Source organism: Danio rerio, chromosome 15 (genome assembly GCF_052040795.2).
Source record: "Danio rerio strain M-AB ecotype USA chromosome 15, GRCz13ab, whole genome shotgun sequence".
NCBI lineage: Eukaryota > Metazoa > Chordata > Actinopteri > Cypriniformes > Danionidae > Danio > Danio rerio.
In genome coordinates this window covers 27533354-27558742 of record NC_141035.1, presented here as the reverse complement: position 1 = coordinate 27558742, position 25389 = coordinate 27533354, and the positions used below count along the sequence as shown (strand labels likewise).

At 35.6% G+C, this 25389-nt stretch overlaps 1 protein-coding gene and 1 long non-coding RNA gene across 6 annotated transcripts in view; one reads left to right on the top strand and one right to left on the bottom strand.

The window, feature by feature from the left end:
- Positions 1 to 6020, bottom strand: part of LOC141377843 (uncharacterized) — a 47331-nt gene extending 41311 nt beyond the window's left edge. For 2 of the 5 annotated variants that reach the window (XR_015509479.1, XR_015509478.1), the window contains exons 1-2: positions 5561 to 5918; positions 3368 to 3451 (exon numbers count right to left, since the gene is read on the bottom strand). This is a non-coding gene — a long non-coding RNA (uncharacterized LOC141377843). Of the gene's footprint in view, positions 1 to 3367; positions 3452 to 5560 lie in introns of all 5 variants that reach the window. The other 3 variants (XR_015509477.1, XR_015509475.1, XR_015509476.1) reach the window with 2 other exon arrangements.
- trarg1a (trafficking regulator of GLUT4 (SLC2A4) 1a (gene/pseudogene)) lies at positions 648 to 25189 on the top strand. The gene is made up of 3 exons (XM_087284212.1): positions 648 to 1579; positions 20935 to 21061; positions 23685 to 25189. Exons 1-3 carry the CDS (start codon positions 1196 to 1198, stop codon positions 23705 to 23707), a joined length of 534 nt encoding a protein of 177 aa, XP_087140338.1. The 5' UTR covers positions 648 to 1195; the 3' UTR covers positions 23708 to 25189.
- The last annotated feature ends 200 nt before the right edge of the window (positions 25190 to 25389 follow it).

The window sequence follows — 25389 nt, the reverse complement described above, 5'->3', positions numbered from 1 at the left end:
AGTGAGAAATGTGAAGCAATATGATAACCAGCAAACATTTACCCTGGGTTAGAATGACGCAGGATTACCTTTAAAGATAATTTTAAATAAATATAAAATAATATATAAAACAATAATTGTCATCGACCCCTAATCTGGGAAACTGCTTGGCTATGCGTAAGCACTGAAATGACTAACACACTGAGGTTCATGAAAAAACTTGTAATCTGTTGAGGGACAGGCTGGATCAATGTTATTACATCATATGATATTGTTTTAAGGGGATTCCCTTGTGTCTCTCTACCCTTATTTTTTCCATCACATTCATATGCTCCTCACGTAAAGCTTGTCATCACCCAATGAACAACACTGCTGTAAAAGACTGATTAAGTTATGATTGAATGAGGAACTGCGCATAGATTATCCAAGCATCTTCCCCTAATTTGGCTAATGACTTAAGCGTGTTGTGCTTGTGCATTAATATGAAAAAAGTAAATCAGAAGGTGCGCATTTTTAAAATATTCTTAATCCACGATTTAACCACTTGATTCCTTAACCAGTGTTTAGCTAGTGGTAAATGCTGTTAAAAAGCTCACAGAGACACAAGGAGGTATTGCAGCATCCCCAGGGGAAGAGCATTACGTGGGAAGTCCTGCAGGAGCTCCATCACTGATGCAGAGGAGAGGAGGTGAGAGAGGAACAACGCAACTCACTGCTGCGCAACTATACTTTCACCTGCTGCAACAACACGTAACAGCCCAAAGCTGCCGCTCTTTCATTTTTGCACGAGAACATTTGTATCTTTTTTTCAACGCATTTTGCTACGTTTAAGTGATGCTGCTGTGGAAATGCCTCTCATTTCTGTGGTTTAGTTGATGTGTGTGGGCAGAGGAGACGATCTTCCGATCTGGGACTGAACTGAGCGGAACTGAATCCATTAAGCCGATCACACAGAGGATGGACATACATGGGAGAATAACACTACAGCGCATCTTTGACTTGTTTAATTAGTTTAGACTAGAAAAACAACAACAACAACTACATCGATATCTTTAATTCGAGCTATTAACCGTATGAATAAATTAAAACGGGTAATTTTGAGTTGAAGAAATTGTAAATAATGGGAAACTAACGCCGTCCGACTACTTTGATAACATTTTGTAAGCCCCAACAGGAGTTTTTCTTTCAAAGACAATAACAACGTTGGATTTCCACAATGGCAGTAAACACAGATACGGAGTTTGGTAAATCAAATCTGGGGGAGAGTGGCGGCACGCAACCAGCCGAGACGGAGAAACTGCTCGTGACCACCGAGCCCACCGGGGTGAAGACCTCTAGCTCCTTCACCGTCAGTGTCGGGGGCGACAAGACTCTCGACGGGGACCAGAATGGCCACAGTCTGCCGCTGAGGTCCGGTTCGGCGGGGCATCTCGGCGCGGCTCCTCTCTCTCCGTCTAGAGTGAGCCTCAGCCGCACTTCATCCACCGGTAATGCCGTCCAAGAGCAGCAAAAACCCAAAGACTACCTCATACTGGTCATTTTTTCCTGCTTTTGTCCCGTGTGGCCAATAAGCATCGTTGCACTGGTCTATTCAATTATGGTGAGTAGGCAATGGTCAATAAGTTACACTTCCATCCAATTTCAAATAACAATTCAAGAATGGGGATAGCCTAAGTATACTTTATTATTTAGAGCAACAGTCACGCATTTCACACATTGCATAGGCTATAACTGGACATCAAGATAAAAGTAGCCTATACTTGGACTGACATAAAACAAAATTCTGCTTCAAAATACGCGTCCATTGTATGGCAAGCGGGTTTGCATTGAACTAATGTGACTACTAAAACTAACACAAGTTAATTTAACAGCTAACTAAAGCTTTAGTTACCAGTATCTTTTTAGGCTCACTGATAATCTTTTTTTTTTTTTTACATTTTGTTTGCAGCACAATTTAATAAAAATGTGTAATTATTTTAGAATTTCTTATTAGATTGTTTATGAGCAACTAATTCTTTTGAATTTATTGTATGACATTCCTAAGTTTTTTTTATTATTACAAGTTTCTAGCAACATTTGTTTACAATACAGAATATGAATTACATTGTCAGTGAAAAAAACATACAAGAAAGAAAGAAAGAAAGAAAGATAAAATAATTAAGAACATGATATAAACTTTATGGTAAGACATTTAAGAACCAATTACAGTATATAAATTAAAATTATTACAAAATGAAATAGTTTTGTTTGTTTTCTTGTTTTCAGATGATGAAATTAAATGTAAATAATGACTAAATTCTTGCAAAAAAAAAAAAAACAGGTATGTTTAGGTATTAGTAAATTTGCATTTCTTAATATGAATTTAGAAATAAAATAAATTAAATTTATAACAAGACAAGCAGTTCTTTTAGGAGAGGCAGATTCATAACAAGCAAAAATTATTTCTTTTAAATTAATAGAAACGTCGTATTGTATATGATCATTAATAAATAAGCGTATGTTTTTATATAACCTGTTCACTCCCAAGTGACGTTTAGGAGCTGGTTTAGGGGCGGGGACATCATGGGGCGGGTTCAAATCTTAGATCTGGTTGGTCTGAACATTCATGCCTTACTTTTTCTACAAATCTGACATTTTTTTGTTTGATTAAAATAAAACAAATTCATAATAAATTACCACCTCATTAAATAACAATGTTTTGCTGAGATCAGGGTGCAGGGGTTTTCGCAACTTGTGCATACTTTTTTATTCTCTTATTTTTGTAGAATTCAAATGTATGAATTCATAAAATCCAGATCTAATAAAATACTTTTACAATTAATTATTTTTTTTTCCGAATAGGTTTTGTATTCATTTAAAAAAAGCCATTTATTCATTACTGACTAGATTTTTATTTCATAATATTATTTGCTAAATTCCCCTCAGTTTTCTTGTATAAACTGACATTATAGTCAACTTTATTAGTAGTACTTCATTCCATTTTTAAAAATCCTATTATATATATATATATATATATATATATATATACACACACACACACACACACACACACACACACACACACACACACACACACACACACACACACACACACACACAAGAGAAGATAATTATCAATAATATTAGTTTCAAATAGGTTGATTTTAAACAATCAATTAAAAGCTTCCATTCATCAATTAATGTACTAAAATAAAATAAAATAAATACAAGTTAGTTTTAAAAGCATTAGGTTGGTTTGAAATTGATACTAGTGAAAGTAATTGCTAAAATGGCTTGCCATACTCTTGCAAATCAGATGCAAAAGCGCAGGAGCTGCATTGAGAGAGCAGAGCACAGATCCACTGACAGGTGTGATTTACAGCCCTGCATATGCTCGCAGTAAACGGACCTGACTGTGTGCTGGGGAGCCATTCGCCAGAAAATTGGTGCAGACTACCTCCACCGCACATGAAGAACGGCCACAGTAGAAACTCTGGGGACCGCAGAGCAACACAGTTAATTAGGATGCATGAATGCAGTGCAAACTGTTCCTTAAAAGTGAGCCTAATATCGAATGAAATTTTAGAAGCTTTAGGTTATTAAAACAAAAACATGCTCCCAAAGCATAGAACAACAACAATGAATGATTTCCTACATACTGTATAGGGTGTGGTACTATTTATCTGTATTTAATGATGACGTACAACAGAGTGCTTCCCTCATATGACTAGAAAGAAACTGTTTAGCTAGATCCTTTGTTTTTTAATAGTAGGGCAGCATTTTTTCCTTGTTCCTCTTGTTAGCGTGTAGCCCTCCTTTTCTAATCAAAGATGAGTGCTTTTGTATTCACTTTATATCCTCTCGTTCTGAAAGAGTATTACCTCAGCAGGATACAAATGAGACTTTCCAGCACAGTCACAGGAGAGCGGCTTTTAAACACATCATTTCAGTAAATTTAATAAGACACTGTCAAATTCAGCCTTAAGTGAATTTTGAAGCATTGCTCGTTACAACTTTCTAAGTGTTTCAGTGGGACATGCATTACTGGAGAAACACAAATTAAAGCATTAAATTCTCATCAGTGGAAAGGCAGCATACAAATGGCCTCCAGTTTCTTGTAAATATCAAAATCCTGTATACATTTACTGTGTGGAATGCTCCCTGCTGTGGCTCCATCAGAAGCCGGACCTGTGAGATCTGACTCAGCGCACTTTGTGGTGCCTTTGTGTTGAGATAGAGTCCTGAATGCTCCTTATTAACTGGAATTTTTGAGGTTGCATTGAAAGCTATCCATATTCTAGTGAAAATAACTGTAGTGCTGTTCACACTCATGCAAATGGAATCTCCTTTAGCCTCATCTGTCCAAAAATGCAATTAACCCTTCGTTCCATGACAAACAGATTGACAGCTGAAAATCAAAAACCTATTCATTTATATAAAAAAGTACTTATTGATTAATATTTTTTAAATTAAGAAATAAATAGATGGATTGATTTATTGATTGACAGAAAATGAATCCCAAAATAAATCTGTACAGGATTAGAAATTGCATCATAAATTATGTGGGTGTAAGGCATAAACTGAAAGTGCATCAAAACTAAATGTAAAAAGATTATTTAAAAATCACTGGGAAATATCATACAAAAAAAATAGGTGAGATTAAATAAATTCACATTAATTAGACATTATTTTGACAAACGAATTGTTTTTCCTTATATTGTGTCATATGTTTAAAATTATAATTTATATTTAAATTTAACTTTTAACTAAATTAGATTTAGCTTTTTGAACAACGTTGGGTGTAAGTTGTTGATTAGATTACTAGATGGTTGTAACCGTTATTGGCTAATCTCGCACGCAAGACAGCTTGCAACCAGGCACAGTTAAGAGTTCAAAGGGCACTAAATGAGCAATATCACACTAGTAGCAGGGCAATATGGCTGTATATCCAACACAATCTCACGGCAATTCGTAACTTTTTGATTAAGTTGCTAATTTGTGTGAATTTGGATAATGTAATTTGTACAATTTAGTAAGACTTGCTCATCCACCAATGACGGTTGCGTTTAGGGGTGGGGTTAGGTGCCACGCCTCTGTCAAAACGTAAAATACTTACGTTTCATCCGAAGATCAGGCTGGTATATCAGCTCTGGTGGGAGGTGTGTGTTGGCTCGAGGCCGCAGGCTAAGCACCTTAGTGTTCCACCAGTGCTGATATACAGCCATATTGCACTGCTACGAATGTGACATTGCATTTATAAAACAGCTCGTCAGCATAAACGTGTATATAAACAAGAAAAATCAAACCCGGAGAGCCTCGAAACCCCTCTGTTTGAGGAACTACTTTCTTCCGCCACTCATTCACAATTCTCTAGCAAAAGGTCTAAAGTGGTGAAAAATCAGGTGATTTTGCTCACATTTTAAGATAAGGCATGACATGCCATCAATCTACAAAGATTTCCCAGTATTTCTGTTTCAATCTGGATTTCTTAATAATTAACCATGAAAAAAGCCAGTGCAAAGCAAACACAACCAGTTTCTTTGGTATTAAAACAAGAAATACAAAATACAAAAGAGAGGGATCGACTCAGAATGTCACTTACCTGATTTTTAATGATTTGTGTAGCTGTAGTTTGAAATTTATTCTGAGAAAATGCTGTTAATCTCCCCTAAGGACTTATGCTGTCTCTGTCGCCATCTTGTGGCAGAAGGTCAACCGTCACTTTCTTTGGTCTGCTCAGGAAGGCTGATGGCAGCTGAGGAATTGAATCCAATGCTCCGAGATTATAATTATTTAAAATAGGCACTATACGCATAAATAAACTGCACAGTTGCAATGTAAACTACATTCTCGACTAAAAAAAGCCTCAAAAGGATATTATGTTGCCCAACTGCAGTAATATTTGTCAAACTGTAGACAGAGGGTCCTCTGCTTGTCTCTGTATGTGGGCGGAGTAATACACAAGGGTGAAGGGTTAAGAGGCTGGACGAATGCTGTTACTGGCAGAATAAAGCACGGTTATCAGCCAATCAGATTCAAGAACCAGACAGAACTGTTGTAGGCTATAAAAGAAATATTTCAAAATAAGAGCACAAAGAAGAAGAAAAATCAGATACAATAAAGGCTTTTCACTCTTCAAAAAGTTATTTATCAGATATTATCTTGATTAAAGTTTCACTGTGATCATAATTTAGCCATGTTTATCAATTAACCCAATTAATTAATTCAAATATAATTGTTTTATGAAAAGAAAATAGAAAAAAATCTTAAAATTTCCCTTGTAATTCCTTTTTTCCAACATGATCAAGTCCTAATGAAAATGTGTGACTTTCAGTGGTATACATTTGATGTGATTTTTTATTTGGTTTTGATTATAATAAAATTAGGATGACACCAGATTCACTGTCCAGCAGCTGCAGAGAAACAATTCAATACACAGAAAGCAATTGTAACCGACAGCATTTGTACTGTAGGTATGCATTTGGAACTCTGAAATCAATGAGCTTACAGAGGCAATGCAGTACGAATAAGATGTTATAGCAAGCTGAAGCTCACGGAAGCAGAAAGGGGTGATTTGCTTGTCCTGGGGAGGTGCAGTAGATTTTATTGGGCAATCTCAGTGCAATGGGAGAACCAGTAAAGCAGTAACTGCACACACTGCAGCTTCTGCTGGTGAAATATGGTAAGCAGAGCGGCTGAATGGCTCTGTTTTGGTCTCCAATATTACATGATGCTATACTATAACTGGAATTTGAGACAACAATGGTCTGCCATTTTCTGCTTTTTTTTTTTTTTTCAAAACCTCATATAGAATAGCTTTGGAAAATATTGATGCATTTAGCTGCTTGTCTCTCAAACAAGCTCTATACTGTAATATGGTGTCATCATGTTTTCACAATGCTGAGTGAACCATTATATTATGAAAGCAAACAGCCAGCGAGATCCCATTTCCACAGTGCACCTGCTCAAGCACTGACAATACAAGATTGTTTTCAATAGGAAAAAAAGAGAAACTGGAGGGGTAAAACAATATATAAGTAAAACAAATAAATATATATAGAAAAAATAGGGGGAAAATTCAGTATAATACCACCACACATTTTGATGTATTGTAAATTAGCTTTTGCTTTTTAATTATTATTCTTTTTTTTTTTTTTTTTACATTTATCATAAAACCCAAGTTGAAATAACTCTTTTGTTCTCTGTTGATATAAAGTCAACTGAAATTAATTCTCAAACAGATGAAATGAAGGGCGAGACTTGATTTTGTTTATTGGGAATTGATTGGGCAGGCTATGGCTTTCTATTAGTTGACTGCATGTAACTGACCAGTTGATCCAACCCTCATATCAGTAAACACATCATCAGAGCCCGAAATATGGGCATTTTCCAGGACTTTACATTTTCACTTATAAAAACTGTGACAGGGCCTGACTTAAGCTTGTTGTCCTTAACAAAATCATACAATTTAATGATAGAATGAATCCTTGATCACTGTCAGCTTCTCCTCCATCAAATTACATCAATATATATATATATTTATATACATGTATATATATATATATATATATATATATATATATATATATATATATATATATATGTGTGTGTGTGTGTGTGTGTGTGTGTATGTACTAAATAAAGGGCTAAATATATATACAGTTGAAGTCAGAAATACAATCCCTCTTTGATTTTTTTTTTTTTCCTTTTTTTAAATATTTAATTATTTCCCAAATGATGTTTAACAGAGCAAGGAAATTTTCACAATATAATAATAATAATATTATAGTATGATAATTTTTCTTCTGGAGAAAGTCTCATTTGTTTTATCTCGGCTAGAATAAAAGCAGATTTAAATTTTTAAAAAACTATTTTAAGGTCAAAATTATTAGCCCTTTTAAGCTATATATTTTTTTTCGATAGTCTACAGAACAAACCATTGTTTTAAGCAGAAACCAACTTGCCTAATTACTCTAACCTGCCTAGTTAACCTAATTAACCTAATTAAGTCTTTAAATGTCACTTTAAGCTGTATAGAAGTGTCTTGAAAAATATCTAGTCAAATATTATTTACTGTCATCATAGCAAAGATAAAATAAATCAGTTATTAGAAATGAGCCATTAAAACTATTATGTTTAGAAATGTGATGAAAAATATCTTCTCTGTTAAACAGAAATTGGGGAAAAAATAAACAGGGAGCTAATAATTCAGGAGGGCTAATAATTCTGACTTCTACTGCATATACAGTATATGAAAAACATAATGTACATTATAACACCGATTGTTGAACTTTATCATTTTGCCATTGACTTACTGAAAACTTCGACACTTTTACATGAATGTTTCTACTTCACTGGCTGAGGCAATGATGAAACATCATCCTTCAATATTTTTCCTTTTTTGTAATGTCCTAGAAATTAAAAAGATTTTTGCTCTTTCTGTTGGGGAAAATAAAAACACAACAATTATACGTGTTGCAGTTTTCCTTTACCAGAGAGTTTAACTAACTATGATGACTTCAGATTCGGAGAAGTCTGCAAACTTGTGACTAAATAATAATGCAATATTTCATAAAAAGAACGGTCAATTTGGTTATTTACAAAATAAATAAATTCCAGGCCCTTCTTGTTCACTGTTTCTTAGTAACACTACAGCTTTTTTGACCTCATTCAAACTCCAGCAGAATCCTTATTAATATTAAAGAGACAGCTCTCACTGAGCATCGTGAAGCTACCTTGTACTTTAATAAATAATATCAGGAAGTTTACAATACTGTTCTATTGCGGTTATGACAATTTTTTGAGTCATTACAATATGTTGAATCAATTGCTATATGTTTTTTTATTATTTATATTTAGGATAAAGAAAGATACAAACTTTTTTGGCAAAAAATGTTTCAAAAACATACAAACTATAACGTTTCAACCCAATTTCATACATTTTTTATAGTTCTCTTGATTTTTTCTCTTCATTAAAATTGTATTTAATATTTTTCTTATTCATTTATTATCATTATTATTCATTTTCTTACATATTACTACATATTCATTAGGGTATACTGATTTGTGCAGAGTGACCTTAAGGTATTTTGTCATATTAGCTCCAGTTTTGGCTTTTTATACTGATTAATGTAATGTATAAACACATACACTCACCGGCCACTTTATTAGGTACACCGTACTAGTACACCTTTCCTCCAGAACTGCTTTAATCCTTCGTGGCATAGATTTAACAAAGTACTGGAAATATTCCTTAGAGATTTTAGTCCACATTGACATGAGAGATCTGCAGATTTGGCGGCTGCACATCTATGATTCGAATCTCCTGTTCAGATCCCAAAAGAGCTCTATTGGATTGACATCTGGTGACTGTGGAGGCCATTTGAGTTCAGTGAACTCGTTGTCATGTTCAAGAAACCAGTCTGAGATGATTCGCGCTTTATGACAGTGTGTTATCCTGCTGGAAGTAGCCATCCAGAAGATGCATACACTGTGGACATGGTCAGCAACAATACTCAGGTTGGCCGAAATGGGCCCAAGGTGTGCCAAGAAAATATCCCCCACACCATTAAACCACCAAAACCAGCCTGAACCCTTAGTACAAGGCAGGATGTATCCAAGCTTTCATGTTGTTGATTTCAAATTCTGACCCTACCATGCGAATATTGCAGCAGAAATCGAAAGTCATCAGACCAGATAATGTTTTTCCAATCTTCTATTGTCCAATTTTGGTGAGCCTGTGTGAAATGTAGCAACAAGATTTGACGCTCTTCTGCATATCTCAGTTTTAACAAATGGTTATTTGAGTTACTGTTGCTTTCATCAGCTCGAATCAGTCTGGCCATTCTCCTCTGACCTCTGGCATCAACAAGGCATTTGCTCCCACAGAACTGCCGCTCACTGGACATTTTCTCTTTTTTGGACCATTCTCTGTAAACCCTAGAGACGATTGTGGATGAAAATCACAGTAGATCAGCAGTTTCTGAAATATTCAGACCAGGGGCCTCATGTACGAAGACTTGCGTGGAAATCTTACTAAAACATTGCGTACGCACAAAGCTGTAAATGTGCGTACGCAGAAAAAAATTCAGATGTATGAAACACTGCGTACGCCGAGTCTCACGCATATTCTTTTGTACATCCGAATGAACGTGAAACTGAGCGCAACATGCACGAGCACAAAACCCCTCCCTGCCTCCTCCCCCGTATGAATATGCTAATGACTATGCTAATGTAAAAACCCAACGAAAAAGCAATGGCAAAAGCAAGCAAAAAGAGAAACTTTGAACAGAATGTGAAATGGAGGTGCTGCTTTCGGAGGTAGACCGGAGAAAAGCGGTGTTATTTGCAAGTTTGTTCGGCGGAATTAACAACAAAAGAAAAAAAATAGAGTGGGAGAGTTTAGCTGATGCGGTTAACACAGTTGGGTCTGAACATCGCACTGAGTGCATTTAAAAAAGGAATAGTGTGGTTTATATCTGTAAAATGTTGCAGTACCCCTCGCAGTCTCAGTGGCACACCTCATAAGAAGCATATGATCATGTACTGACACGTTCGAGCATAACTCGGCTCGAATCCAGCATCTGATGAATTTATTCTTCTTTTTTTCCCCCGCTACATATCAGATTTTGCCCACTATTTATCACGAGAAAGACAAGTAGGAATCATCAATAAGTTTGTGCATCATATTTTATTTGCACATTTATTGAATGGAAATGTTTCTGATTCACGCATGCAAATTTATCTTCACATAGTGTCTTTATAGCAATGTGCGTGCAGTAGATAGCTCAGATTACATTGGGAAAACAGGCGACCGCTGCAAATTGTGCTTTAATGTTTAGCTGGTCAACTGTATGGTATGGAAATCTTACATACCTACTATATGAACCCGTCTCATACAGACGCCATTGCAAGGATCAGACACTTTGTAGAGAAGAATTTAACACAACTGCCTCTAGGAGTCGCCAATGGAAATAAAACAGACACGCACAAAAAATGTGCGTACGCCTGCCAGAAACCTGCCGTGAACCTGCGCAAATTCCCACGTTCAGTTCATTGTTAGTAAATCCAAACGTGAGCGATTCTGAGCGTGAAACCTGGCGTACGCAAAGTTTTTGTGCGTACGCAGCGTTGATACATGAGGCCCCAGCTGTCTGGCACCAACAACCATGCCATGTTCAAAGTCACTTAAATCCCCTTTCTTTCCCATTCTGATGCTCGGTTTAAACTTCAGCAGATCGTCTTGACCATGTCTACATGCCTAAATGCATTGAGTTGCTGCCATGTGATTGGCTGATTAGAAATTTGCATTAAAAAGCAGTTGGACAGGTGTACCTAATAAAATGGCCGGTGAGCGTACATCTTATTTTATAGCATCCTATAGAAAGTACAAATAGGGTTTTCCAAATAACCAATCATTGATCAGTTCTAAAAAAAAAAAAATTTGAGTTAAATGGAAAATTCAACAGTTCGGTCAATAGCAAGAATAATCTTAAATAAAGTAAATGAGATCTAAATCTAAAAATAGGGTAAACCTAGAGTCAACCTCTAACACAAATACAAATAATGATTTGTTAAAAAAATGAATGTAAAGCTGTTTAACTGCAGTGTTAACAACTAAAAATTAAAGTGACAATTATTGATAATACTTGCAGAGAAACAGAGAAAATAAATGCTTAAAAACATTTTACACTTAAATGTGGCTTTAATTATTACTATGTGACTATAATCAGATTAATTCAAATATATTCTAGTATTAGTATTTTTGCTGACATATAGATAAATAAAGCAAGCCCAGAGAAGGGACTTTGCCACTACTATTGTGCAGTTTCTGTACAGTCCCACCTCCCCGTTCGCTGGCATAGCTGTTTATAATTAATGGCTCTGGCTTGTGAGGGAACGTTAAGAGCTCCTGTTCACTTCGGGCTGCAGCAGCAGGACACACTGAGGGGGGGGAGGGGAAGAGCTTTCCTGAGCTTATGTGACATACAGTGAAAAGGAGAAAGCGAGGAGAAAAAGGGGTCATCGAACGAACCCACAAGAATTGCCAAAGTCTTTCCAGTTCAAGAGAAATATATTACAGGCCAATGCTCCAGGGGAATCAGTGTTGTCCATTTGCCGTGTGATGGGACCACACCCCTCCACTACTCAGAAAAGCCGCACAGCCCATTACAATCCACTGCCGTTTCTGAGCATTCGCTAAACCACAGTCGAGCAAGAAAAAAAGCACCTCAAAACACAAAGAGCCGGAAGCCATTTGTGAAGCTGCATCAACACATTTCTGCACTGTCATCCTGCTAAATGAAGTCAGGTGAGAACGGCTGGGAGATTGAAACGCAAGTGCGACAGATGGCATTTTACTACACGCTAGAAGACTCCCACTGATTGAAAGCGCTGATACCGCTTTTCGCAGTGATTAGACTTGGGAATCAATAACGTTGTGCTGCTCCAGCCACATATTATACCCCTGCTAGGATGTCAGAGCCAGTCTGCAGTATTTGAACTGCGAGGTGATGGAGAGGGAATGCATCCAGGATTAAAGTACTATAGGAGTTCATTTGTTTATTCCATATTAAGATAAAGTAAATGAAATAACACAACCCTTACAGGATCAACCACATTTGATTTTCACTCATTAGTAGTTATTTCATTTACTTTGTCTCTTGGAATATACAAATGGACTCCTTCATTCATTCATTTTAATCCGCTTTTCCGGGGCCGGGTCGCAGGGGCAGCAGTCTTAGCAGAGAACCCTAGACTTCCCTCTCCCCAGACACTTCCTCCAGCTCCAGCGTTCCCGGGCCAGCCGAGAGACATAGTCCCTCTAGCGTGTCCTGGGTCTTCCAAGAGGCCTCATCCTGGTGGGACATGCCTGGAACACCTCCTTAGGTAGGCCTTCAGGAGGCCTCCGAACCAGATGCCCAAGCCACCTCAGCTGAGTTCTCTCAATGTGGAGGAGAAGCAGCTCTATTTCGAGCTCCTCTTGGGTGACAGAGCTTCTCAGCCCATCCATAAGTGGGTGCAAAGGAAACTAATTTTGGCTGCATGTGTCTGAGATCTTGTCCTTTTGGTCATGACCCAAAGCTCATGACCATAGGTGAGAGTAGGAACATAGATTGACCAGTAAATTGAGAGCTTTGCCTTTCGACTAAGCTTCTTCTTTACAAATAGGGACAGATACATCGACCGCATCACTGCTGCCACTGCACTGATCTGCCTGTCAATCTCACGTTCCATCCTTCCCTCACTCGTGAACAAAACCCCAAGATACTCAGGGTAAGGACTTACGTTCAACCTAGAGATGGAGATTTTATCCCAAATTGACTCCTATAGTAATTAAATCCTAAACCTGTACCCATTTCAACACATTTGGAACATGTAAAACACTCATGTACCATTTGGTTTTGGAACATTTTTATGTGAGGGGGAGGCAATGCTCCAAAAACATGCTTCATATGTGATTTTAACACGTTTTTTTTCTGTACAAGAAATGATGCTGTTCAGAAGCTGCAGTTGAAACTTAAGGTTTCCTTTTGCAGGATTTATAAATAGTTGTATACTGTAGTTGCTTGAGTTTTGTCCTATAATTGGCAAATCTAGGCCTGCTTTTCCCCGACATGGTATAACCTGCTTTTCAGTGATGCATTGCTGTCATAAACTCACTTAAAAGCATCTTTTAAGATCACTTTTGCCCAGCTTTATAGAGACCCCACTCTCTAATTTCGTCACTCTATAACAGTGTGATACATGAGAGTTACTGAATAAACAAGTCCATGTTACATGGCTTATGAGTGAGTGGGAGTCAAATAAACATGGATAGAAAATACAATTTAGATAATTCTCTGTGTTTGATTACAATGCAGTCAAGTGTGAATCCCTTGTTTCCGTGCACTTTCGTCGCAACACACCCCATAATAATAAGATGTTTGGGTTAGCAGGGGTACTGTTCTAATGCATTTACCACATGAGCATTTACATTATCAAGCAAACTTCCACTATACAAAGCAGTCTGATCTAATGCGTTTTCAATTACAACTACATTTCAACTGTCCAAAAGTGGACAAGCACAAAACTTTTAGGGTGCTTGGCTTTTTGATATTCTATATGTGGAATATGCCATATTGTGTTTATTTAGCTCGGTTTATTGGGTTGTATTTCAACATCATCTGAATGAGGTGGTCTCAGACAGCATGAAAAAAAAAAAACTGTTCAGTTGCAATAAGAAGGCAATCTGACCCAACAAACAAGTGTATCCGACTTTAGTTCTTATGTGGATTGTGTGGAAAAAATACACTGTAAATCTCAAAAGGTTAAGGTAACTCAAACCATTTGAGGAAACTGATTGCAACAAATCATTTAAGTTTAAAAACTAATCCTAATGAGTACTGCGAACTTAATCCATTTGAGTAGACAAATGCAATTCGAGCACAGTAAAACCCAATAAATGAAGAGAACTCAATCCAACTGAGTACTGTTGAACCCAATAAGTTAAGGCAACTCAAATTGTTTGAGGACACCGATTGCTACAAACCCTTTGAGTTAAAAAAATATATATAATCTTTACGAGATTACTGAGTAATTACAGATTACAGAGTACTGTGAACTTACTCTACTTAAGTTGAAGTAATGAGCTATTTCATGAACTCATTACCTTCAACACTGAGTTCAAAACTCTTTTCAAATGAGTAGAAATAACTTTCAGTACATTTTGAGTTAACTACGCTCATTTCATTTGATGAAGTTGACTGTTAGGTTTTACGGTGTAGCAAAGTTTATCATTCTCTCTCACAGAATAATGATGCTGGTGTAAAACAAAGAAAAAATTCTGGCAGAAAAAAAACTTGCAGCTATTCAATAACTCATTGAATTTCTCTAAATTATAATATAATGGCAGCAACAAAATGTGATAGGCTAAGAGAGCTGCTGTCTATGCATTCCGACAGATGACTTATGAGCAGAATACCAGAGAAATGTCTGCTTTGAACAATAAGATGTGAGATTTTTGTTCTGTTTAGAAATATTGCCTTGCGAAATCGAACGTTCAGATGAAATCACAACACTAATAGTTTTAGTCTCTGTTTGAAACAAAGCAAACAATCTCAGAAAATACCTTCAGATATGGATAACACCTGTACTTTAGAGTTGCCCACTTGTGATCATAGATGAGATTGACAGAGAGGAATTTATTTTAATATCAAGTGTAAACAGGAGATCAGCGCTGACAATGTAAACACTGCAGCTTTGTTTGCTAGTGTACCTTTCAATACAAATAGAGTTTAAATAGAGACATAGAGATTTTCACAGTGATACTAGAAGAACCTTTTTTCCCCCCAGAGAAAATCTTTATAATAAATAGAACCTTTTTCCACCATAAAAATTGTGGAAAGAAAATATTCCTTAGATGCCATCAATACTAACAAAGTCATCAAAAGTTTGGGGATCAAAATATTTTTATCCTAAATTAATACTTTGATTATGCGACGATGCATTAAATTAATCCACAGTGTTTCAAAAGATTGTAATTAAATAAAAAATGTACTGGTCTTTTGAACTTTAAAAGAGTTGGTTTTCACAAAACTGCACAAGGAATCATTAACATTATAATAATTGGAGCAGCAAATCAGCATATCTTAAGGATTTTTGATGGATCAAAATATTCATTGAATATTGAATTAAATGTAAATATAATTAAATGTTAAAAAATAATTTAAAATGATACTATTCATGCAAGTTTTTAGTCATTACATATAAAAACAGCAATTTGATTCCCAACAAACATAATACATTTCATTGCATGATTTATTTAAATACTCTCCTCCCATAAATTTAGCATCTGAAAGGGAAACTACAATAAGGTCAGCCTCATAAATAACGCTATCCACTCCTTTTCATTGGCAATTTTTCACCAAGTGTCTTTAGTAAATCCTGACCATCATTTTTCAATGTCAAAAGGGGGTTAGCGCTGGCACAGGCTCTTTGTAAACCCGGCCCCATGGCTCCAAAAGCAACAGGCAGTCCTGTGGAAGAGGAGCCTCCCTGTGGGTGAGGGAGGATTGTGTGTATGTGATGGAGGAAGCTCTTCAGTTTCTCCAACAAAACCAGTTTGATAGAGCTGTAATCCTATCTGCTATTGCTCTAGCGTCTGCTTTAAGTGAACGCTGAAGACATGATTAAGAGTGTGATGGTTCCTCAGTCGGCCGTTCAGACTTTGGTTGTACATTCACCAGAGATACATGTGAAGGCGGCTTTTTGCTTTGGTTAGAACCATTTATGTAGTGTACTGTATGTAAAGTAACATTGTGCAATGTTTTAAGTAGGGCTGTGCGATCTGGGGAAAATATCTAATTGCAATTTTTTTGACAGATATTGCGATTTGATTTGCGATTGAATTTTGCAAACAAACTTCAGCTCAATAATCTGTATCGTAGCTTCTTACTGCTTAGATGCAGTGAGTGTCAGTTTAAAAAAGAAACTGAGAAGATATTGACTTACTCCAACATTTATTCAAATTTGTTTTTAAGTATTCAGAAATTGAACACTCGTTTTTCTCCTGAGCAAACCGTAAGCACAAATAAGATGACCTTTCCTGTCTGTAAACAAGTTCAACTCAAATTATGGACATAGTGTAACTTATTATACAAACAAAAAAATAATTATGAAAATACAGAACACTTAGCAAACTAACATGGCTGATGGGAGCCTTTCTGTAACTTATATTGTCTAAAAACAAAATAGTTATCAACATAGATGCTACACAAAATATCACGACATTCAACGTACAGATGTGGAATTGCAAAATGGATAGAATATGTGTTAATATGTTCATTCATATGGTGCATACAGCCACAAACAACTCTAAAATTGTGCTTTGCTGTTGCTTGCTACTAGACTGAGTGTTACTGGCAATACTTTCAGTTGACTTTTTAGCATGGCATTCCTAATATAGCCATGTTGTGCTTTTTTCCACCAAATCAGAGCTAAATAACTTGTTTTATATCCATTTTCCTAATTGCTAATCTCTCTTTTACACCAAAAATAGAAAATTTCTATTGAAAAAACTTGGCATCTCGATAGGTCAGTTTTCTTTTAGATTATTTAAAAGTTGTTAGCACCAAGAGAAAAACTTCAATGAAAGGTTCTTTGTGGAACACAAAAAGATTCTCCAATGCCTTTGCAACAAATAGCACTTTTGGGACTTTTTTTTAAAGAGTGTAGATGTTTAAAAAATGTTGTTATCATAGTTACAGTATAAAAACATATTGGTTACGGGATTAGTTAAGCTCAATTAGGTCAACATCAATTTTACCCTGACAAATTCATGTCTTTTACAGTAAATCATCATACCCTGTGAAAATCTATATATTTAATCACATTAAACTCTGCTTTCGAAAGACCTTCGGGATGAAGTTGTAGAAAACCACAGGTTAGGAGAAGTCGACAAAAACATTTCAAAGGCTGGAAATAATTTTTAGAACGTGATTTAATTTCAGGCTGTATAGGGTATGATGGTTTTCTATAGGCACTGTACATAAGGTTGACATTTTCGGGCGCTAAAGCTAGTTGCTAGTTGCTAAAAGTAGATACTGCTCTACCTGCTGTGTGTTCTTCATTCATCAGTTTTGGAATAGTGTAGAAAATTCTATCAAAATTATAATTTTAGGTGAAATTATCCAAGTAATAATCCTGTATTTTTTCAATTCTGACTGGAATTCACGTAGATGTGTGAATTTAAAGTCTGAGTCATCTCGAAGTTGCTGAAACTTTAATTTTCAGTTTGCTGATGTTCTTCCATATGAAACAGAATATTGAGTAGTGGGCGGGGCTTTCTTTTTAAGTATCATTTCCGTGAAGTAAACTACTGATAAGAGGGGCATAGTTAAGAATATTGTGGCAGAAAACCGATAAACTGACAATACCACAGAAATACCACCACACCAAATGCGCAATCAAATGGTTAGACTTTGATTGACATTTTGTTTTTAGATGAATGAACTTGCAGGGACAGATTCTATATTCTATTCTATTCTACAGAAACTATACATTTCATTTAATAGTCACCCATGCAAGATTCTACATTTCTATGTAGTTTAACAACATGATAATTAAAACTAATATATATATATATATATATATATATATATATAAAAATAAAACCCAAATCTCAATAAAAGCTATAGTAGAATTTCAAGAATACTAAACACTACAATTAATAATTTGTGTTTCTTTGTCTCAGACAAACAAGAGCAAGAAGATTCAGCTCAAATTACGAGTCTCTTTTTATGTGCTACTAAAATAGCAGTGCTTTTGGGAATCGTGCCGTAGAGATTAAGTACAATTCACTTTCTGCTCAGTGCTTTGGGAAGCTGATCAAAGTCTATTCAGCACCTTGGACAGCGACTGCACTCTGAGCTTTTTTTTTTTATGATGATGCCAGTTTACGTCACATCGCGAGAGAAAAACCAACACACCAACGTGATTGCGAATGGAATTAGCATTTGAGTGTGGGGAGATTGGTTGGCCACTGTGTCGGAGGCTTTTTCCTGCACAATCTATTGCTCGGTATTGATTACTTTAATGCAGTCTACTGGAGACGCTCTCCCTGGGGTACACTGAGCATCTAATGGGTGGCTGTGGCATAGAACTGCACTAATAAGGAAACACGCTTATCGGCTCACCTCATCCTGTATCCCAATCACTTCCACAATTCACACTGTCACCTCTGACCTTTTGCTTCCTTACATGCCTTCTGGATCCAATCGATAGCTTTGATCTATTACAACAGATTAAAATGTAAATACGGTTTTGATTCTTGTGACATTGTCATTTTATTTCACTTTTTTCCTCTCATTTTGGCAGATTTTCTAGTTGCAATGAATTGCTTATGCTGGAGAAAAGTTTAGTTTCTAAACAGGTTTAATAACAAAAGAAAAATACTTGGTGTATTGCTTTATTTTATACACATATTTAGAGTAAACAAACAAATTAAGCTGCAAGAATATTATAAGGATGTATTGCAATGATTATAACGTGTACAACTATGATTCTAAAGTGTTATTAAGCATTAACTCATAGATTTATAAACTAGATAACGCATACGGACCCTGAGCATGCGTCAATAAAGCCACCACATTTGTACAGTGCTTCCAGCACAAAAGTCAATCAACCGCACTAGTTAAAACTAAAGCCAATCTGAAGATGCTGGACTTAAGCACTGTGTACAACTGTAGCAACAAGCAAACAAAGAAAACAAAGCACAAAGGCAAAACATTTCATAGGTAAGAATTCGTTTTGTATGTTACAAACTTTTGTGATAAACAAGTAACACTATTGATGATAATGCCGTCTCTTACTGCACTGACCCTAAGGCAAAGTAGTACCAACTTGCACTAAATACTAGGCTTATGCTAGTTTAGTTAACTAAAATAAGCAAACAATGCAAATGAAATTTGACAACAAGATGCCGCTGCATTCACAAACGAATCGCTCCCTCTGTTAGATAGAGAAGTGAGCGCAGGAGAGGGGGTGTGTATCAGGACATGGATTAGATCAAATTTAACAGGGAGGGAGGATAATACATTTCCGTGCACTTAAACACACACTCTTTGTCAGCAATGCCCGTGCAATCACCTATCCATCAATATATAAAAGTGATATATAAAAATGATAATTTTCGTCATTTAAAAGAAAAATTTGCATACTGAGCACCGGGAAAACTCCCAATCATAGATATGTGTATAAACTCGTGTTCACTATTAGCCGGCAGCTAGCTCTCTGCAACTCTCACATAGTCGCCCTAAGTTCAGCAAGGCTGCGCATGATCAGTACCTGAACCGGAGACCACATGGGAAAGCTAGTTTGCTGCAGGTGGTGTTAGTAAGGGCAGCAGGGGACACTCAATCTGCAGTCTGTGAGGGCCCTAACGCCCCAGTTTAATGAAGGGGACTCTATACTGCTGAGATGTTAAACCGAGGTCCTGACTCTCTGTGGTTATTAAAAATCCCAGGTTGTCCTTCAAAAGAGTAGTGGTTTAACCCCAGCATCCTGGCCAAAATTTGCCCACTGGCCTTTGTCCATCATGGCCTCCTAACCATCCCCATATCATAATTGGCTTCATCACTCTGTCTCCTCCACACCAATCAGCTGGTGTGTGGTCTGGTGCAATATGGCTGCCGTCTTATCAGGTGGATGCTGCATATTGGTGGTGGATGAGGTCTAAATCGCTGCAAGTGTCTAGAAAAAGACTATGTAAATGTAAGGAAGTATTATTATTATAATGAATGGTTATATATCTCTGGCTCCGGATGGCCAGTCCTCTACTGCACCTGGTCCCACATTCATTTCAAAGCAGCACTGCCTTTTACTAAAAATAGCGTAGGCAACATCTAGTGTATGGCGTTAACTAAGAAATTACCATCATCTAAGATTAATGAAAGATTTAGTAGTTTTCATTGTAAGAGTAGCATTTCTATTAACTGCACAACAGCCCATTAAATAATCACAGAATTTTTAAACATGATCTATTTCAGCATGTAGTAGGCTAGATAAACTTGAAAAAGTCTCCATGCCTTTATTGCTGTTATGAACAATTGCAAATACAATGTGCATATTCTTACAAAACACTGAAAGATCAAATACTTATTCATTTATTTAACTTCTTCATTTGGTTACCCTGATGAAAGAAAGTGTTTGTCAAAATATGTAGGTACAATTTTAAGGAACAGCCATCTCAATAAAGGCTTTTGAACATTTTTTTTTGCACATTTTTCGAGTGCCTTAGACTTACCTTTGCTGTTTATTTTGATGAATCACTTACGCAGGGATCACAGACACATTAATTAAGTTACCCCTGAAAACTTTTTGTTTGATTTTGGACTTATTCACAGTATTTTGAAGTGCCCATGATATCAATATAATGCATGTTTGTTATCGTGATCTATTGAATTATTGATTTTTTGTATATGTCTACTCTCATTGCAGTCCAGAAACAGTCTACAGCAGGGGGATATGGATGGGGCAAGACGTTTGGGACGTTTGGCTCGTCTGCTTAGCTGTGTGGCCATCATCGTGGGCCTCCTGAGCATCATAATATATGTGGTGGTTGCAGGTATGTATAATTACATGTCTGTATATGTCATTACTTTATCAGTCTAGTTTAGCAACTACCATATAAGATAGATGTGACACTGTTGCTATGAGCTGGATGACCCGATTTAGTGTTTAAAAACAAAACACTTGCATTTTGACTATTGTTTTATCATTGATAAAGTGAAATAATGAGGAAAAATGATCACAACATTAACATAATAAATGCTGTTGCTTAATTCTAATATGCCATCAAACATTTCTGGTAATTATTAGTATAATTGTAATCAATGATTAATATTTTTATCAAAACCGTGATACATTTTATTATTATTTTATTATTATTATTAAATAGTTATTAAACTAATACCAGTAAATTAAAAATAATTGAATGCTAAACCTAATCCTAACTTTACAGTAAGTTTTTGATTGCAACATAATTTGCACCTTTTGTTAAGCTGCTTTGGAATAATTATTGTGAAAAGCTCTATACAAATACACAGAACCATAAAGGGATACTCACCATTACAACATGACAATCCTGCTATTACTTACTTACAACTGACTTTATCAAAACCAGATTGTTTTAAGCTTTTTTTCTTAGTTGAACATAAAAGAAGACATTTTGAAGAATGTAAGAAACCTGTAACCAGTAGAAAAAACATACTATGGACGTCAATGGTTACAGGTTTCCAACTGTATTGAATATGTCTTCTTTTGTGTTTAACTGAAGAAAAAAATACTTGAAAAATGTAGACGATGATTAATTGAGGGCAGAATTAAAATTGTTGGGTGAACTTTCCCTTGCAAGTGTTTTTCTTTCAAAAGTATATTGAATATTATTTATTTGTTTATTTAATTACCATTATTTACTAACCTTCATGTTATTCTAGATCCGTAAAACCTTTGCTCATGAAGATATTTCTCCAAATGAAGATATTTTAAATCAAATCTTAAATCTCAAGAAAGATTTCTCTTTATCCATTAAAAGTTTGGTCACTTAAAACTCTGAAACTTTAAAATATTCATTCAAGAAATTAAGTGGCTTAATCAAAGTATCCTGAAGAGACACAATCACTTAAAGAGCATATTTTATCCAGAACCTTATTGAGCTATTACGAAAAACAAGTGCAGTCATACCTGGATTAATATGCAATAACAAACTTTATTGATTCTTGCTGAAGTTCAAGCCTGCCACATTGACCTCATTGGTTCTTTTGCAGTGATCAAACATGCTTGAGTTTCCAAGTCTGAACACTGTAAATGGATCAGTTCTCATGTGGATAAAAGCTTAGATTAAAACTGTCCATTATATTAAGCAATCATGTCTTCACAAGATGCTTTGACTCATGTGGATCTTCTTTCCGGTTCATGAATGCATCAGAGTTTTGAGTAAACGGATTTTCAATATAGAGGCACAAATCTCAGATTGTATTATTAAGATTAAATTAAATACTTATGGGTTTGAAACAACATGAGTGTGAACAATTGGCTGTACTCGTTTTGAAGCAAAATAACAAAAACAAAAAAACATTACATCTATTTTTTTAGCAGTGTAATGAATTCTTTTTAAAAAGTTAGGATGGAAAGAGTTTAAATTGTTATAACTGTGACCCAGGACCAAAAAAAGTTGGACCAAAAAAAAAAAAAGACGTTCTCCAGAAGAAAAAATATTATTAGACAAACTGTGACAATTTCCTTGCTCTGTTAACCATAATTTGGGAAATATTTAAAAAAGAAAAAACAATTCAGAGGGGGGCTAATAATTCTGACTTCAACTGTATACTGTAAGTACACCCCTCACAAATCTCTCTTTTAAGTTCATATTTTTAATAGGAAGCTATACAATATTATATTCGTGCATATACATTAGATTAGACAGTACTGAAGCCAAATCTTGAGCTTATCTAACAAAATAACTTATGATAACAGTCCAAAAACTAGTACAAAATTGATATGTTATAGAAAAAAAAAAAAGTTAAAATCAAGAGAAGCAAAAAAAAAAAAAAAAAAAAAAAAAGTAAAAATTCAGTTGTAATTTTTTATGCAATATTTTGCTTGAATTGAATTGTATTATCTTTCAATTTCTAAATATGTTTGGTGAAAAAAATATTATTTTCAATAATATATCTGTTTAATGAATCTGTTTTGTTTATATGCATCAAAATACCATGCCTATATTCCCTGAAAAATTGGTTACCAATATGCATTTTCAAAATGGGGTGTACTCCATTATGCTGAGCACTGAAAGCTTTGATTAATGTATGGTTTTGCTTTAGTAATATTACAATCAATTAAAAATCTGGAATATGAAAATATTACAAAAATCACATTTAAAGCTGTCTAAATGAACATTACTAATTTAAAAATATAATAAATATCTCAATCGAAGATGATATTTTCTTAATATTCGAATGATTTTTGGCATAAACTAATGTATTTTTAGTTAATGGCAAAAATGTATAAATGCAGCCCCCCTGTTTAATGGTGCAGGGTTTCATATCTCATTTTGTCAAAGATAATTCAGACTCGGTATGATAGAGCAGGTCACAAACTTGTGGTTTGATAAATTACATGTGTTTTTTTTTAATCAATGCTGATATTATAATTCAGAAACTCCTGTTTATTTCTCTCTATATTCACAGTTACCGGAAAGGGGACAAAGTAAAGATGACTACTACTACTACTACTACTACTGCAAAAAAACCCACAGATGATGTAATTAAAACAAGATCTCCCTCTTATCAATAACGCCACAGAAGATGAAAAAGAAACGAGGACTGTCGCAACTAAATAAGATCTGATTAAGTAGCGAAAATGCATGCAGTAGGTTAGCATGCTCAGTGAAAAAATTAAATAAATTCAAAATCCCATATGTTAAAAAGAACAGTGATGGCTTGCATTATGTAAATGAGAAATACTGCTGTATCGGCAAAAAAAAAGTGGCCTGTGGATGATGACACAAAGGACAAGGACTTCTTCTTTTCTTTTCTTTTTTCAAAAATGGAAAACGTCTACACACAGCTGCATTTTAACCTTATATTACTCCTGGTCGATCTTGCATTTGAAAATTATGCACAGAAATATTTGCAACTAATAAACTACTGATGTATGTTTTATAGAAAAGATTTCTATGTGGAGTCTGAGCTGAGGGATTGAACTAGGGTCGACTTATCCATGTCAGGTGTAGAAACGAACACTGGGGTTGGAGGTTTCATTTTTCTCCATTTATTTTGTAGGTTTGGATTTCAAACAAATGACCACGTGCATGTCTGACCTTGTATGTGAATAAGTGTCAGCATTTTCAATGACTATATCTTTTTTTAATCTGTGAGAGTAGTAGTGGGAGTCTACAGATGGGACTGTACATCGTTGTCCGTAGTGTGTCAAATGCTATATTCTGTCAAAGACACAGCATTCATGGAGAGCTCAGCCTCTCATTACACGTCCTGTACTAGTCTAGTTTTCTTTAGAGAGGTAAGACTGTAACGATACGCATGCCAGGCCTCTCTTTCCTAACAAAAACTGCTGGAGCATGGACATTCATCTAGAGGCATGCGGCGGCCAGCACCATTCTGTGCCAAGACCTTTATATCAGTATGCTAAACGCACCACAGGACTATTCATCCTTCCCCGGGTTCTTTCCAGGACAGAATGTCAGACTCCCGGTCATAAATCTCCCTACTTAACCCTTATAAATATGAGATATATATCAACATATTTATAGAAATATTTAGGCATGCTGTGGGTGGACAAAACACTTTCTATCTTTAAGAATGAGCTTGTGTGTAAGACCGTGTCCTAACCAGACGCAACGTGATAAGACTCTTGTCTTGACAGAGTTACATGACGTAACAAAAGATACAAAACAATGTCACAGCCAATCAGAAGAGAGTGTAGGCATGATCGTCTGCAAGTGACGAGTTTATAACGCATAATACAAAATAACCAGAGCATTGTTAAAATACATGCTGAATGACTGTTACCATCTTTGTCATGTGATTTACTTGTTTTTTTTTCTCTCAGTTTTTATGATTCTTTTTATAACATCAAGAATTAGAAATGAAGTAGTGAATTAATAATCTGTTTTTTTTTTACATTAAAGCTTTCAGTCAGTACCTGAGATTATCACATTGCATTTTAATGCTGGGTTCAAACTAGGGCTGCATGATATTTCATAGGACAGTGTATGTGCGTAAAATATAATCAGTGGCGGTTCTAGTTTAAATGGCACCCTGGGCGAAACCACCCCAAACACCCCCCTTCAACCATCCCCTAAGAAATAATTTATATATATAATACACATATAAAATATATATATGTGTATATATATATATGTATGTATGTATG

Excerpts from the sequence above, each read along its gene's own strand:
- trarg1a (XM_087284212.1), top strand. The coding sequence starts at position 1,196 with ATGGCAGTAAACACAGATACGGAGTTTGGTAAATCAAATCTGGGGGAG. Across the intron at positions 1,580-20,934 it reads CACTGGTCTATTCAATTATG|TCCAGAAACAGTCTACAGCA; the intron begins GTGAGTAGGCAA and ends CTCTCATTGCAG. Across the intron at positions 21,062-23,684 it reads AATATATGTGGTGGTTGCAG|TTACCGGAAAGGGGACAAAG; the intron begins GTATGTATAATT and ends CTATATTCACAG.